At 41.0% G+C, this 16,873-nt stretch overlaps 1 protein-coding gene across 1 annotated transcript in view; it reads right to left on the bottom strand.

Annotated features, from left to right (window-relative positions):
* The window catches only part of LOC140461060 (scavenger receptor cysteine-rich domain-containing protein DMBT1-like), a 66,555-nt gene that overhangs the window by 30,810 nt on the left and 18,872 nt on the right, over positions 1 to 16,873 (bottom strand). The window contains exons 6-13 of the mRNA XM_072555844.1: positions 14,895 to 15,212; positions 9,401 to 9,868; positions 9,260 to 9,316; positions 8,856 to 9,173; positions 8,696 to 8,737; positions 8,409 to 8,510; positions 6,956 to 7,063; positions 5,234 to 5,347 (exon numbers count right to left, since the gene is read on the bottom strand). Of these exons, the coding sequence (XP_072411945.1) occupies positions 5,234 to 5,347; positions 6,956 to 7,063; positions 8,409 to 8,510; positions 8,696 to 8,737; positions 8,856 to 9,173; positions 9,260 to 9,316; positions 9,401 to 9,868; positions 14,895 to 15,212 (1,527 nt within the window). The remainder of the gene's footprint in view (positions 1 to 5,233; positions 5,348 to 6,955; positions 7,064 to 8,408; positions 8,511 to 8,695; positions 8,738 to 8,855; positions 9,174 to 9,259; positions 9,317 to 9,400; positions 9,869 to 14,894; positions 15,213 to 16,873) is intronic.

The raw sequence follows: 16,873 nt of genomic DNA, 5'->3' as shown, positions 1-16,873 counted from the left end.
TGGTAAACACTTTCTGTGGCCTCTCCAAACCTTCCACATTCCTTTGGCTGTGTGGCCTTCACACATGAACACAATATTCCAAATGTGGTCTACATAAAGTTCGACAGAAAACAACCTGACTTTTAAAAATCATTATCTGTGGCCTGACTGGTGAAGGTAAGCATGCCAACCGCCTTCTTAATCACCGTACCACTGTGTTTCCACTTTCAGAAGCTGTGTGCCTGTATGCCCAGATCCCTCTGTACATTAATGTTACTCAAATTTCACAGTGGACTGTATAGTTCTGTCCTGCAGTCCGGCTTCCTAAATACTCACACAAAATTATATTCGCACCCATGTCACGGTCACACACTCACAGATTACACCCACAGCCAATCACTCACTGAAACTCGCACACATTGACTGTGTCACTGACATCAACAAAGTGACACAGAATCCCAACCCATATGTATAATCACCGCATTTTTATTGATGAAATGCAAATTACATTGTACATCAAGTGTATGAAAAATCAAAGCACTTTCAAATGGAATTCCGAGGAGAAAAGCCTCATTCATAAATGATCGGGACGTCGCCCTTAAGAGAGAGTCAATTGATCCATGAAGTGAAATGAATCATCTGATTAATTAACCAAAAATAATCTCGATACACTCTGTCAGCTTCCCGTTTACCAACACACATGATCAAAAGGAAAGAATACGAATGAAGGCATTTCAAGACAAAGCACATGTTGGCGAATTATAATCAATTACAGCAGATACTGAGAAAAACATTCGGCATTTGGTTCATGATGGTAGATGCCGTCTCGCAATATTACGTGCTTCAGGACGCCCCATGTTGAAATAGACTTCATTATTTATCTGAAACGGTAAAGACAGTAGTTTGAGTCCACTTGAAGAAATGTCACCTGTGACTCGCCTTACATCCTGAGAACTGTGAATCCCCAGTGAAACGTTTCACTCCAAGGTTTGGCGAAAATGATAATGTCTGTCTCTAAAACATCAGGCTGATTAAAGGCCCTATTGCAAAGGGGGCAATGATGGGTCTCTGCATCTGCGCACTCGGCTCGTTGTAAAGGACAGCCTGAAATTTATAACAAACACTGTGCCAGCGTGCCGCATACCTCGAACAGTAGCAGAGAAGTGGGCAGCAATTATCCCTCGGACAATACTTATTCTACAATTGACAATCTCGCTGAACTAATTTTAAAGTAATCATTAACTTATGATCGGTGAGGGGTTATCTGCTGGGTGTACCTTATCCTAAATTACAGCAGAGAGGACATTACTAAACGTACATCACTGGCCATGCGTGATTTTGCACACCATTTGGTGATGAAAAGTGCAACATTAAGAAAAATCTTTTTTCCTTTTGCTCTGGTAAAACAATTTCAATGATCGCTGTGACTAGATAACATTATCTCACTAGTTAGAAAGTGCCCATTACAAATAACCAGGGGGAAGATAAGAAAGGGAACTAAAGGGCAAATTGTTTACGCAGTGGCTTGTACATGGATGGAAGATGGTGCCAGAGGAAGTGGTGGAGTCTGTTACAATTACGGTGTTTAAAAGGCATCTGGTTGATTATATGAAAAGAAAGAGTTTAGCGGGATATGGATAAAGTGAGGACGGCAGGTGCTGGAGATCATAATCGAGAATGTGGTGTTAGAAAATCACAGGAGGTCAGGCAGCATGCGAGGAGCAGTAGAACTGACGTTTTGGACAAGAGTCCTTCATCCGGAATGAGGCCTTATTCCTGATGAAGCACTTTTGCCCAAAACGTCGATTTTCCTGCTCCTCACATGCTGCCTGAACTGCTGAGCTTTTCTAACACCACATTCTCGATTCACAGAAATATGGGCCAAATGTTGGCAAACGGGATCAGATTAGGTTGGTTTCTGGTCCTCACTGACGAGTTGGACCGGAGGGTCTGGTTCTGTGCAGGACCGGAGGGTCTGGTTTAATGACTCTCTCTCTAAGGTCAATGATGCCGTGCTCTCTGTGATGACTTTCAACACTACAAAACGCCCATTAAATTTCACAATTTTGCGCAGAGGCAGATCATTATCTCCTCTGCATCAGAAACATTGGAGCTAAAAATTACAGGTGGGTCTTATCAGTTAGATGTGTCAACTGCAAAATGTGGCATCACACTTTCAGTGAATGGCAACACTGAAGGCATGGTTGATACGTGAGCTATCCGCAGACAAAGGATCAATTTCCTGAAAGGGCATCAGAGTAAACGCTGCAAGACCTACTACAGCATATGCTGCCTGAGGCTGAGATGATTCAGGTAAGAATTGGTACCCGTCAGAGCTGTCCAGGAAACTGGACAATGCTGATCGTGATCAGGAAGATGGAGAGGCCTTGTCAAAGGATGTATCCTAGACGCATTCAATCATATAGTAGAGAAGAGGCCCTTCGGTCCATGGAGTATGCACTGTCAAAAATATGCTACTTTTGATATTAATCTCAAGTTCCTGCAGTAGACCCATGTCCGTCAATGTCATAATATTGCCAGCATTCATCCAAGTTTTAAATGTTTTGTGCTATCCTGCCTCACCTAACACAGAGACAGTGCATTCCAGTAACCCAGCACCCTCTAGGTGGTGATTAGTTTCCTCAAATTACTTCTAAACCTCCTGACATTCTCGTTTAAATTATGTCAAACTAGTTATTGACCCTTTAGTCAGGTTGATAATGAGGATCAAGGTTTGTTCATAATTTTCACAATCACTTCGGATTTTATTTGTGTCATTGCTAAGATATATTTAAGTATTGTAGCAATTGGAACAATAATTGGAAAAAAATCGAATATGAAATGCTATGTTTCACATTTGGGAAAGATTAGCATTAAGTGACGTTAAAGTGGGAAAGGAATCTGATGAGATGCAGTCGCTTGGTTGGCAGTGTGATCAATCCGACATGTTAAAGGACAGATCGCTTGACAAGTAAATCAACGAAAAAGAACCTCAGAAGGGCTGGGGGATGAGCAAGAGAATGATTCGAGTTGGTCACTGGGGAGGTTAGGAACATTGGAGTAAGTTTGATTCAGTGGCCTATTGGAAATGTCGTAAATGGCTGAGCAGCTGATCGGGTCGTCTGGTTTTTAGGACAATGACACCATGAACTAGTGACAGGTATAATATTGAAACTGGAAAAGCTCATTAATTGACGCCAATTGATTTGAGACCGGTTGCACAGAATGATCAGATCAAACCCAGGTCTCTTTCAATTTACAAATAAAATCCATTGGCTCTGTCTTCCCAGTGAGCAACAAGAACTACAACATTAAAAACACAGACCACCTCAAGCCCCATGTTATATATTTACCAATCAGCCAGTACCTGATTCATTGTACACCGGAGTTTTATGGACTGTCAATCTCACAGTGGCTGAAAGTAGAGCTATGAAAGGAGCTGACAAAAGGCAGTGTCTGATCAAAATCAAAGTATTTCATTTGTTAAAAAAAGGGTAATTTCTCAATGTGCTGGCATTAAGATCCTGTCCAGGAATACCACACTTTCTCACTAACAGTTTCTGGGGACAAGACGCTGATAGTTTTGAATCATGTTCTTCAATTTTCAGTAAATGCAATATCAATCATAGAATGGAAAGGGATGAAGACAGTGTGGACACACAAATTGGTGGTTGTGATGCGAGAGACTGTAATTCAACTTTCTGAGCGAACAAAGAAAATTGTCAGCATTTGTCAGTGCGAGGGGCTCATCAGGATCACTGTCCATTTGTGACTGGCCATCCTGAGATTCAGTTTCAATGTCATCGTAACTGCCATGAATTCGATCTTGAAGGAAAACAAATGATTATCTCCGATAGAAATTGTAACACACGACACCAAGAGCGAGAAGAGAAGATTCGTGCTAGACTACAGCATTAAAGCTGCAACGTGGAATTCGAAGTTAGGTTTTTCTCATGGGAGTTCAACGTCGGAGGCATTTGCAGAGATCAACAGCAAATTAGGTCTGCTTTATCTCTAAATTAGAACGCTAAGTGGATCCAATAAGGTAGGAAAATTTTCATTAAGCAATTGTTAAAGAAGAACTACCTCCAATTGTTGGACATTCCAGCTCCCAGGGACATAATCCATGACTTATCAAGAGGCAACTCAAAAGGCATCATGGAAGAAGAAAGGCTGAGAGGGATTTCGAATTGACTTCCTCTCAAAACAGTTGATTTCAGATAAAGTGTCAGTTTTAAATATGAGACAGATTAGATATTTTATTCAATAAAGTCCATAAGGTGTTTGGGCCAAAGGCAGGTATCTGTATTTAGACCACACAACAGCCAGCCATGATCTTACTGACTCTGAGAACAGGTTTCAGGGGCTGAATAGCTTATTCCTGTCCCTCCATCCCTATTTGTTTCCTTCCGGCCGATGGCAGTGAGGGATACATATGATTGAGCTGCAAGGAATTACGAAGGTACGCAATTAGTGTAGACAGGAAGTAACTTTTCTCTTGGGAGGGCGAGGTCAAAGATCAGGGGTGTGGATTTCAGGGGAAGGGAGGAAGAATGAAAGTTTTTTGAGATAACTTGTGTTCGCCTGGAAGCTGTTTGGAATCTGGGACTCTCTGACAGTCAGAGTGTTAGAATTAAAAGATCCTCACGACATGTAAGCAGTACTCAGTGGTACATTTGTGCTTTCAGGCCACACAAAAACAATGAAAAAAGTGCGGGCAAATGGAGTTCGAATAGTTAGGTAGTTGATTTTTACTGGCCAGGGCTCAATGGATCATGCCTCTTCGACTCCAATCCAGCAACATTCTTTGAATTTAACATTGCTCATGTATGAGAGGCATGGATAGGAGAAACAGTCAAAATCTTTTCCCTGGGCTTGGGGAGTCCAGAATGAGAGGGCATAGTTTTAGGGTGAGAGGGGATAGATATAAAAGAGACCTATGGGGCAACATTTTCACACAGTGGGTGGTATGTGTATGGAATGAGCTGCTGGAGGAGGTGGTGGAGGTTGGTACAATTGCAACATATAAGAGGCATTTGGATGGATAGATGAATAGGAAGGGTTTGGATGGATATGGGACGGGTGCTGGCAGTTGAGACTAGATTGGGTTGGGATATCTTGACAGCATGGACAGGTTGGACCAAAGCGTCTGTTGCCATGCTGTACATCTCTATGGCTCTATGACTATGTTGGGATGGCAGAGAGAGAGAGACAAGGACAAAAGTGAACGGACAGAAAATGAATTCATACGCACCCGAAGTACTGTTTGCATTCACCTCAAGAATTTCTGATCCTGGATGATTGCCACTCAAGCCATGGCTGGTGTAGTATTCGATATGATTAAGTGAATCAACGGAAGCAGAAATTACTAAAAACAGAAATGGAGAGTTATTATCGGGTTTAATGTCAGCGTGAATGCACGACCCATTAGAGGTTTGATCAAGCGAAATTACTTCATACAACTGGTGGTGAATCTGTAGAAAGTTTTGCCACAGAGAGCTACGATTGTCAACTAAAACAGCGATACAGAGTTTCTTGATGAGTGAGGGATTAAAAGGTTCCTGGGAAGGCAAGAGAAAGAGGTTGAGAACATGCCTGCCATGGTCAAAAAGCGGAGCCGATCCGAGGGGCCGAATGGCCTAATTCTGCACGTGTACCTCTTTGTCTAATAGTCTATGGTGCTATGGTTTATGATCTTAACTGGAGCATCGAAGTAGAAAACATAATCCTTTCATCTTCTCTGCAGCAATAACTGGAATATTTTAAATTGGCGAGCTACACTATAAAATCATTCAATACACAAATTTACTCAATTTCATTACAACTGCAATCAGAAATGAGAAACAAGCTTTCATCCTTAAATCGTGGAAACAATTTCACAAACAGTACGTTTAATGACTTAATTCTCAAGTCTCCCAAGCAACTTCTTTTTTTCTGGTTCGCCTTTCGCTGTTCTTAAAACAGTAAAACAATGCACATTTCTTGAATAAATTAAATGTAATTTCCACGGATTTGTTGAATTGTATATGCCGTTTGTGCAAATGCTTTCATTCAATTTTTTTTCTCAGTATTATTCTCAGTTCGTAAACTTATTCAATCATTTCAGATATGATCAAGTGATATTCCTTCTCAGATTTATCGTTATGACAATTAAATCAAGACCAAAACATTCAGTTGCAACCTTAATGTCACCATCTGTGTGATTTAACTTGTTTGTCATCAACAGGTTAAGTAGGCAGTACCGACCATGCACCCTTATCTGATGTATTTTGATTAGTGTTCGTCTATCTGCTTTTCTCACATTTCCAGTTAAGTCACAAAAATGTAAAACATCTCGGTTAATAATGATTCTGTGCTTTATTTAATTGGATTCCAGCACCACAGAGGAATGGCACGTGTTTGGCACCAGGTATAAGCGCCGCTACACCCAACATGGGGCAATGGACATTTGTCTCCATGGATTCCAACCATGTATTTTTTCATATTTATTTGTTTATGAATTGCTCAATAGTTCTGATATGAATTGTTGTGAAACCAAAACTAATGACGATAACTTTATTATTGTAAATTCAATCGGTGAATGGATAAATTAGTCTCAGTTTCAGATACCTAATGGAGTCTGTGGGGAACTAAGGTGGATTTAGCACGTGCCGTTCGGCACATACTTACCTATAAACATCAGAAATATACTTTCAGAAATTAATGTCAACAACAATTATCATGCAGGAAGTCTTCCTTTTACTTTTCTTGGCATAACATCGTGGGCCAAAAGGCCAGTTCTGTGCTGTACTTTTCTATGTTCTATGCTCTCTAAACACAGAAAGACTCCACACTCACTGTGATAGCTGCCTTAACACAAAAACAGTGATTTGATAACTAATCATGTTCATCCATTTCACTGATCATTGACAACTGGAAATTGAAGGGAGGTTCTTCTTCTCCTTGAATGGTTTCCTATGAGTTCGGAAATACATACCTGCTCCATGTTTCTGATCCACCCTCTTGCCGGTGGGAATGTTCTCAATTTCTTCATAAATTCCTTGGTACAGACCAAGACTTGAGCCCCTGCCAACAGTGTAAAATTCTGTTGAAGGAAGGATTGACTGGTCAACATTTGTCGCTAAACTGCTGCAGCAATGTTTCGTTATTTGTGAAGCAACATTAGCGCAAATCACTAGTTGTTCATGAAACCCAGGAATAGAGAATCTCAGTGCAATATTGATTGGCCAGTGAGGGCAGAATCGATTTGGAAAAGCAAATGAACAAACCGTGATGAATTCTCATGTCTCATCAGTGTGCAAAACATCGTATATTAAAGATAGAAACTGGAAATTTGTTTGTCGTGATGTGTATGGTCAATTTTGTTTCCGTGAGGAATCGTCATTTCCATATGCACTGTTTAAACAAGAAAATACTCGCCCACAAGGACGCATGTGAGAAATAAATGCTATCTGCCAAAGTTAAAACTAGTTGAGGCAATTAACTTTTGTGTTAATTATTTTTGGACAAACAAAACATTGATGAAAACGGGGACGGGGGTCACATGTCAATGTTTCAAACAACATTTCTTCAAAGACAATGCTTTGAAAAACAATATTTTACAAAATAGTTATAGTAACCCAACAACTGTATCGTTGTAAATATTAATTGAACAAAAAAGTTAGGCATATGAAGTAAGGAGTACCTTAGTGAAGTGATAACCATTAAATAAGTATACTTCTTTGTAGGAATAGGTGTAAGCTGCACTTAATGCAATTTCAACATATAGGAGCTGATGCATTATGTAATTCGCATTGACCATCGTTGCCATGTAGTGGTATAGATTTCTCAAGCAAATGCATTTAAATTAGTGTAAAAAGTGCACAGGTGTCATCTGGTCAGACAAGACAACCCAGTTGTCGAATGACTGAAAAGAGCACTTAACCCTCTCGCGGATCTTGGGTTCTAGTATCAGCAACCAGCAACTGATGAGCTGTAAAGGAAAATTAACTGATGAGAGAGCAAACGTCTCAATGAAATTTCAAGGCACATTGATGCCATAAATAACTTGCTTTGGAAATGAAATGCACAGATTAACTGAAAGAAAAGACAGATTCAGTTTTTACGTTTATTTCCCGTTCTTGCCTATATGGGACAAATCCATGTAAAAGGTTAATTCCGTTTCTCTTTGCAAGTTGTGGGGCCTTGATAAATGTTCAATACTTTTTTGATTTGGTTTTAAGTTTTACTTACTGTGTTTAAATATTTTGCCTTTGCATCAGTGTAAAAGTGTAAACGTGGTGTTTTAGCAGATAAAGGCTCTTCTAAAAAAGGCCTCGTATTCATCACCATTAAGGCCAAGTGATGGAAACGCGGAATGACAATGTAAAGATCCAAAACCATGTGGAATAACAAAAGTAGATCAGTATTAGCTCACTTGTGAGGCTTACCTTTCATTTGAAATTTCCTCTGCATTACCACCAGTAATACGAACACCTCACAGGTGAGCAGGACTCCCAAGGTTATGCAGACGACAATAGGGACTTGCAGCCCTTAGGGAGGAGATGACAAAGAGATTTATCTTAGACAAGAGCTGCCTTGTGCAATTGCGAAGAACCCATCAATAAGAAAACACTGACATTAGCTCCAAAGTCGTGAAAGTGCCACATGCATCAACGTCACTCAACAGGAATGTAACGGTAACAGAAACATTAATAATAGTTTCAATCATAAATACCTCCAGGTGGTGTTGAAGGGGAAGTTTGTAACAAATCGGATTCTGGGGAAGAGATGGAACAAATATTCATGAAAGTGAAACTGACTTCAGGAAGACAAATGACGGCACTGAGTTGGCACAATAATGATAACTGGTCGGCACTAGTCAGCATCCTGCTTACCAGAACAGATCACGCTGGCAATTTCCTTGTAATTGCAGTGCCTTTGAGCTAGTGCTGGAGACAGACAGTCAGACAGAGAGGATTCACCTCCCTTACACTTCACGTCATTCTGCCAGATCACATCGTTACCCTGGGGGACAGAGTGCCCTCCTCGGGCCGACAGAGCGAAGCCGCATCCCAACTGTCTGCAGACGACATTGGCATCAGTTATATCCCAGGAATCACCACACACCGAGCCCCAGCGTGTATCACACATGATCTCCACTCTCCCAGAACAGTTGCTTCTTCCTCCATCCAGGCGCACCCTGTCTTGCCAATCTGTGGCACAGAATTGATTAGTATTGAATGCGGAATAAAGCAGAAAGATCGGTCCAAGAGTTAGCACATTCATGATGATGACGCACCTGATTGTTGACGGCAGAAATGTGAACTGAGAGGCTGGTCTTTTATTTCATCACTCCCTGAAAAGAGGAGAGAGATGCCGGCTCTAGTAGTAATCAGTGTTTGGAATGACACGTGAATATTGAGAAGGTTTGTCGTGTTACCTGAACAAAGGACACCTGCATCTTTCCTGCCGTTACAGTTGTGTTGACCCCATGGATTTCTCTGACATTGCCAAAGGGTTGACTCCTGTGATGGACAATCAATCTCACCGAGCCAAATAGGTCCCGTTCCTGCTCCGAATAATTTATTATCATAACTAACATCCACCAGGACACCACAGTGCAACTGTTTACAAATAACTGTAGCATCGTGGAAATCCAGACTTTCCAAGCACACCGTTCCCCACGTCTTGTTATAGAACACTTCCACTCTTCCCTCACAGCGATTCTTTCCATTCACCAGCCGCATCTCCTTGTGCTCTGTTTGTACAATAACAGATGGCCAGGTTGATAGATTGTTTATGTCTTGCATATATTCCCATGTCTCTCCTCTGACATTCAACTCAGGTCTTGTCAATGAATAAGGTACATGAGATTCCTCACTAAACATTTGGCAGAAAGCACGGACATCTAAAGGAGAAGAAGGGCAGAAGATGCAACGTCCACGGAAATTCAAAAGACATTCGAACAATGTGCTGGTAAAATGTTGAAGGATTCAGTTTCTAAGGTTGGAGCCAGATCGAAACCGACAGCAAATAGAAAGTCTGAGGTCAAAGTAGATTTTCAGATTCCAACGAGTGGAAGTGGTGATCCACTGGGAAAGGGGCTGATATCATGTCTGTTAAATATTGAGGTGAGCAATTTGGATTTGGTAATCCCAAGGCAATTTGAAACATTCTGATTCGCAATCAAATAGGAAGTATGGTTACAGTTCAAAAGATCACGGACAAAGCAGGTATATCAGAATAAGTGGCCAGTATGTGTGCCCAGTACGTGATTTTTTTAAAAAAATGGTTAAGTCTAAATTGGGGAAATCTGGAGGAAAGTATAAAGAGAACATACACTTAAGGAAAATTAAGAATCAATCCGATTTAGAGCCGCAGAACGATCGAGGGATACACAGACAGGATCACAATCCTCATCGCTGGGTACAAAACTAAAGAACATGACTAACAGTTTCTCTTGAATCCTTTTGTTTGGAATAGTTTAGAGAATATTCACTTTTCCCAGAATATTGACAATGGACCATTAATGATGTCTTTAATGCAGACAATTGTATGCACTTGAACTAGGAATATACTCCCGATTAGATTCCCTCATGTATGGAGAGAGACGCTTCGGCCCAACAAGTCCACACCGACCCTCGGAAGAGTAACATACCCAGACCTTTTCCCCGAACCAACATTTACCCCGACTAACGCATCTAACACAATGAGCAATTTAGTACCGCCAATTCACCTGACCTGCACATCTTTGGATTGTTGGAACGAACCGGAACACCCGGAGGAAACCCACGCAGACACGGGGAGAATATGCGACCCCACACACACAGGTGCCTGAATCCCGAGCGCATTAAAGCAGCGGTGTGAAACACTGAGGCACATGTCGCACTAAGTTCAGTTGCTATCTTTGCTGCACATATTCCCTAACTCCCACACAACAGTCCATAAAGTCTTACATCAAAAAAAGGTGAATAATAATATGGCGTGGCCTTACCGGAGCACATAATTCTCACATCCTCTTTATGAGAACAATCGTCTTGGTGACCCAATTGTGCTGAAGGACATTCCCAGAGAAATGATTCATTTCCAGAACACTTCACATCTTTCAACCAAACTGGGCCTGAGCCCGGTTCATACGAGGAAGGAAATGACATTTCCATTACGTGTCCACAGCCCAGTTGTTTGCAAACCACTTCAGCGTCTATCATATCCCAGGAGTCGTCACAAACTGATCCCCATGTCCCATTGTAGTAAATCTCCACTCGACCTGCACAAGGGCTTCCACCATCTGACAGCCTTAACTGGATATGTTCTGTTAGATTACAAACACGGAATTTTATACTTTCAATAAACACTCCCTTCTTCATTTAGTCCTGCAGAGTATATTGATTCGTGCCATGCTTAATCAAGGGAATATGCAATAGAATGATGGAGGAGTTTGCTAAAGTAGACTGGAAGCAAACATATTATGGTGGGACAGTTGATGAACCAGTGGAGGAATTTCAGAGCAATCTTTCAAAATGCTCATCAGTGAAAAGGAAGAATTGTAGGAAAGGGATTAATCAGTCATTTGTGTCTAAGGAAATCAGGGAGACTATCAAATTGGAAGAGGAGGCATACAAAGTGAGAAAGGTCAGTGGGAAACTAGAAAACCGTGAAAGCATTAAAGACCAACAGAAAGCCACAAAAAAGGCTTTAAATTTAGCAACATATTTCGTGAGACAAAAATAACCAGGATATAAAGACAGATCGTGAATGTTTCTTTAAATACATATAACAAAAATGAGTCGTTAAATTGAAAATGGATACTTTTGGGGTTGAGAAGGGTGTTTAGTCATGGGATATATCAGGAAATGGCTGAGGTATTGCATTGGTATTTTGCCGAGGTTTTCACAGTGGATGACACAAATGACATGCCAGTGAATGAGAAAGAGATGAAGTTAGGCAACAAGTTAGGAAACAATCAGTACGACGTTAGAGATTGTTTTGGCCATGCTAAAGGAGTCTCCTGGCCCTGATGGATTGCATTCCAGTGTACTAAAAGAGATAGTGTGGATATGGCAAATACATTTATTGTAATTTTACAAAACTGAATGGGCTCTGGGGTAGTTACAGCAGACTGGAAAATAGTAAATGTTGAAAAAGGGAGGGAGATAAAAGATGGGGAATCATAGACAAGTTGGCTGAACTTCCGTAGAGGGGAAAATTCTTGAGTTTATTTTCAAGGAAGAAATAGCAAGGCATCTGGATGAAAATTACCTGTTGGCATTGGACCATGAAGGGTAGTCAGGCTAACCATTTGTTGGAGTTCTATGAAGATATTACAGAGACAGTAAAGAACAGGGACCCAGTAGGTCCGTTGTATTTAGATTTCCAAACGGCATTCAACAAGGTGCCGAACAAAAGGTTGCTGCATAAGATAAAGATGCAAGCCATGACGGAGAATGCATTAACATGAATGGTAGATTGGTTAACCGACAAGGATCAAAGTGTGGGGATAAATGAGTGGCACTCTGGTTGGCAATAAGTAACTAGTGGTGTGCCTCAGGGATCAGAATTGGGAACGCAATTATTTGCAGTTTACGACAATGATTTGGAGATGCGAATCACGTGTAGTGTGTCAAAGTTTGGATGTGACACGAAGTTGAGAGGCGGGGTAATGCGTGCAGAGGGCTGTGAAACGTTGCACAGGGACCTAGATAGTGCAAGTTAGTGGAAAGGTTCTGGCAGATAGAGGACAAAATAAGTAAAGGTGAAGTCATCCAATTCGTTGGGAATAACAGTGACAAGGACTACTACTTGAATGGTAAGAAATTGCAGCACGTGGCTGTGCAGTGGGACCTGAATCACACAAGGTTAGTCTGTAATTGCAATAGGTAATTCAGAAGACACACGGGATTTTCTCCTTCATTGCTAAAGGGGCTAAGTTTAAAAGCAGGGTGGTTAAATTGCAGCTCCGACACTGAAATCCCGTCGAGTTGTCCAAAAGCATGGTGAAGTGTTAACCAAAAAGGATAAAACAAAACTAGGTTGAGAGGAAGGAAGGGAAGTTTCGAAGGGAATTTTCGATATTTTGCTTTTGGAAAATGATACTACCAGCCTTGTATTGGAACAATTACATTTGGAATGGACAAAAGCCAAACTTACTGCAGCACAGTGGGATCTGCGAGTTCTCCATCTGCAGGATATGAAGACACTGAAAACCGTGGAGGCGATTGATTAGGCAGATGGGTGTGTAACAATGGACACATTAACTGGGAAATTTCTGAAAACACTGAAAACGTTTGTCAGGCTTGTTTAGTGGGATGGAATTGAAAGCAGTTTGTACGTAACAGATGAGTAATCGGACATAGTCCGAATTCGGTCATGGTGAGAAGAGACTTGAATGAAATCAACTTGCCCCAGGCAGCGGGGGGAGTGGGGAGACATTGGGAGGGCTGTAAGTAGCCCAGGATCCCAAGTGGACATCAGTTGAATTACGGATGGTCGTTACGTATTTCAAAATGGTGCCAATAGATTCAGCTTCGACAGTTTGCAGGGCGAGGATTACGCTACCAAGCTGGAAATGGTCGTGATGGAAACCAAAGAAGATGCCTTTAGTACCACACATAGGAAATGCTGAACAGGCAATGTTCTTTGTTGTCTATCCTATCAATATTTGTCATAATTTTTTTCCTCTCAGTCAAGCTCGAATGCTCCGTCTCCTCTGCCCCAAGGTAAACAAACACAGACTGTCCTAAATCTCTATAATTTGGGAATGTCAGCCCAAGGAAGATACTGGAAAGACCCCTCGCCAGTGCGGCGGTGCTGCTCCAATGTTTTAGATTGCAAAGTTACATTCATTAATCGGTCTTTGACCTAAATGAAGTTGAATATACTTTCAGTGTGACTTCCCCGCTCTTATACTTAATGTATTGGACAATAAAGGCAAATATTCCAGATTCCTTCTTGACCAGTTTATCAACCTGTCCCTCTACTGTAAGGATCTATGGGTCATACCCATCAAGTTCCCTCTGATGTTCGCTGCTTTGAAATGTTCTACAATTCATCAAAGAGTACCTTCCTTTGCTTGTCATGCCCAAGTGTGTGTCCTTATACTTATGGAAATTGAATTCCATCTCCCAATGGCTAGCCTATCCGGCCATCCGTCAATTTCGTTCTGTCACCGAACTCTTCTCTCATCAGTATTTAGCATACACCTAATTTAAGGTTAATTTAGGAATTTATGATCAACCCTCCAACATTCACTCTGAAACCGTTTGAACATTTTGGTAGTTTCCTGTCCAGCCGTCCATTCAGCATTCTTCAGAAATTTGATCTCACCCAAACATTTCTTCCTGAATTACATTCATTTTCATTTTCCATCACTGCTGATGTTCATCTAAATCAGTCATGTGGCCATCATTGCCTCGATATTTCAACATTTATTTCCAAGTATCTAGTCTTCAGTGTTTCCGCACTAGCCCCTAAATTCAAATCCATTATTGATGCAATACGTCTCATATGCTATCAGTGTCAATATTTCACATCTCAAAACGCGTGTTTTCCAAAAATATTCATCTTCAATTAAATTATCGAATAAATTCATTCTGTCCTTTTCGTCTTCCCAGTACTGCAAAGAATCAGACAATCCTTCCGACTAAATAAAACCTCTATTGATTGAAATCAAGGTCTTCCAAACACACAGTTCTCATCTTAATTCGACCCTCTTCCCCTCCTGATAACTCTCTCATGTGTCAGTTTTACTTCTGGCTTATAAAACCTTTGCAACTTCAATCTTCCAAAAGCAAAGTTTCAGTTTTTCACACCCATTCATCTGGCCCATGCCTGCTTTCACCTGGACTAATACTGAAGAACGTGTGATACACATTCTGAGGAGACAGATATCTGTTTTGATCGTTTTAAGCAAGGTCTTCTGTTTCGCGTCTTCTTACCTGAACAGAGGATGACGACGTTACTGCTGTCGGTGACAGATGAATTCAATGGGCCTGAGATCCTACAATCCCGGAGCTGAGATTCCTGTCCATGACACTGGATATCATGCACCCACGGACGGCCATCACTTTCCTCGTACTGTGAAGTCTTCGAAGTTTCTAAGGCATGACCGCATCCCAGCTGTCTGCAAACCACGTGGGAATCATTCAGATCCCAGAGGGTGTCCTGCACTCTGCCCCAGCTTCCATTGTAGTAAACCTCAACTCGGCCATCACAGCGGCTTCCCCCATTCACCAGTCTTGGCCACCAATTTTCATCTGCATTACGAAATGTTTTAGGACCACGGTTAAACTGAATTGAAACGTTCAAGAATTAACAATCACAAGTAATAGTCTCATTTTAAAAAAAAAACTATTTTTTCACGGCTTATCCGATAGCTTTTCAGACAGTTTCATGTTTACTATCGCCTTTCTTTTCCAAATATTTGGGAGAGATATGGAGGAATACGTACCGTTGACATGGAGCAACAGTGAAATGAAGTGAATTGTCAACAGGTCATGATGGATTTTGGGAAGTGGGCTGATGGGAGCCCCGAAGTAGTGAATTGAAGTGCTTCCTGCCTCATCTATATCGGTCATTCCTAATTGATTAGATATTGTGATGATTTTCCTCAATTCTGTCAACCTCACATTTGTTGTCATGGTTATTCTGATGTTGCCAACTCCTGATATGCTGCCAATATTTTCGAATATTTCTATACAAAGAGAATTCCCTCAACGTACTGGAAACTGAGTGCATTCATTTTTGGCCTTCCCACTCTGGCCAAATTAAAACAAAAAGAAAACTATCCCCTTGTTTACACATTTCAAGACAAGATATTAGACTTGCAAAGGTGTATCTTTAACGTTTTGCTGGTAGTTTAATGTTGGTACTTTCCAACATCTATTGGCCGTAATGTTAGATGGAGGGGAATGGGTCTGTGTGGGCGGCGTGTCCGTGTGGACTTTTTGGGCCGAAGGGCCTGTTTCCACACCGTAAGTAATCTAATCAAAAAAAATGTATTCTGAGGTTTTGACTTTTTCATTCTTCACTTTTTGAAGAAGTGCACTTAAACAGTCAGGCTGAGCGCCTCAGCAGCTTTGACACTTGAATTTGACAGTATACGTGGCTGAGTAACTAGGAATGCAATTTAATCTTTTGTTTGTAAATGGAGTGAATTGGTGCAGAAGCAGAGACATTGTGGTGATTGTTATCCAGCTGTCTTTTGACCACGAGAAAAGCATTGTGTTCCAGCATGTGCAACACATCATTCACAAAGGGTGTCATGGTCCTTGAGGAGGTGGAGACGAGCAATATGAAGCTGCTTCTAGTATTGACACGGATATATTGGACAGGTCGTAGATAGCCCTGAATTAAGGGAGCTGTAACAAATGTGGGTATATGAGAATATGACTACTGGACGAAAGCAGGTGAAGAAAAAAACTGCTCCAGTTAGCTGGTTCTTAGAAAAACATTGGGGACAAATGACAAGGTTTGTGGCAAAAAAAGTGCCGTGCATATTTGAATGACAGTAAATCAGGCAGTGATAGTATAGAGACTATTGTAAAACCCACAATAGCTTTAAGGCAAGATAAATTCAAACAAACGTCAAAGACCAGGGAATCAGCTGAATCACTTTTGCCTCCCATAAATAGTCCAGGATGCCATGGTTAAATGTATGACCAAGATGATAGATTTCAGACAGAAAATCATTGCAAGTTAGAAAGTCTTGCTGATGAAATTGTTTCGAAGATTGATGTACAATTATTCCAAACAGGTTAGAAATGCTGTCCTGAAATCTTTTTCAGGGCAGATAGAGCTAAAGACAATCTATTGGCTTGTTAAAAAGGTAATTGTCTGATTTTCACTTTCATATATCGACATTGACCCATGCTTAATATTATCGGCAATGATCGACTTTTAGACAATCAAAACAATA

This window comes from Chiloscyllium punctatum, chromosome 36 (genome assembly GCF_047496795.1).
Source record: "Chiloscyllium punctatum isolate Juve2018m chromosome 36, sChiPun1.3, whole genome shotgun sequence".
NCBI lineage: Eukaryota > Metazoa > Chordata > Chondrichthyes > Orectolobiformes > Hemiscylliidae > Chiloscyllium > Chiloscyllium punctatum.
Note: the sequence above shows the minus strand (reverse complement) of the source record. Positions and strands in the feature narration are given on the sequence as shown.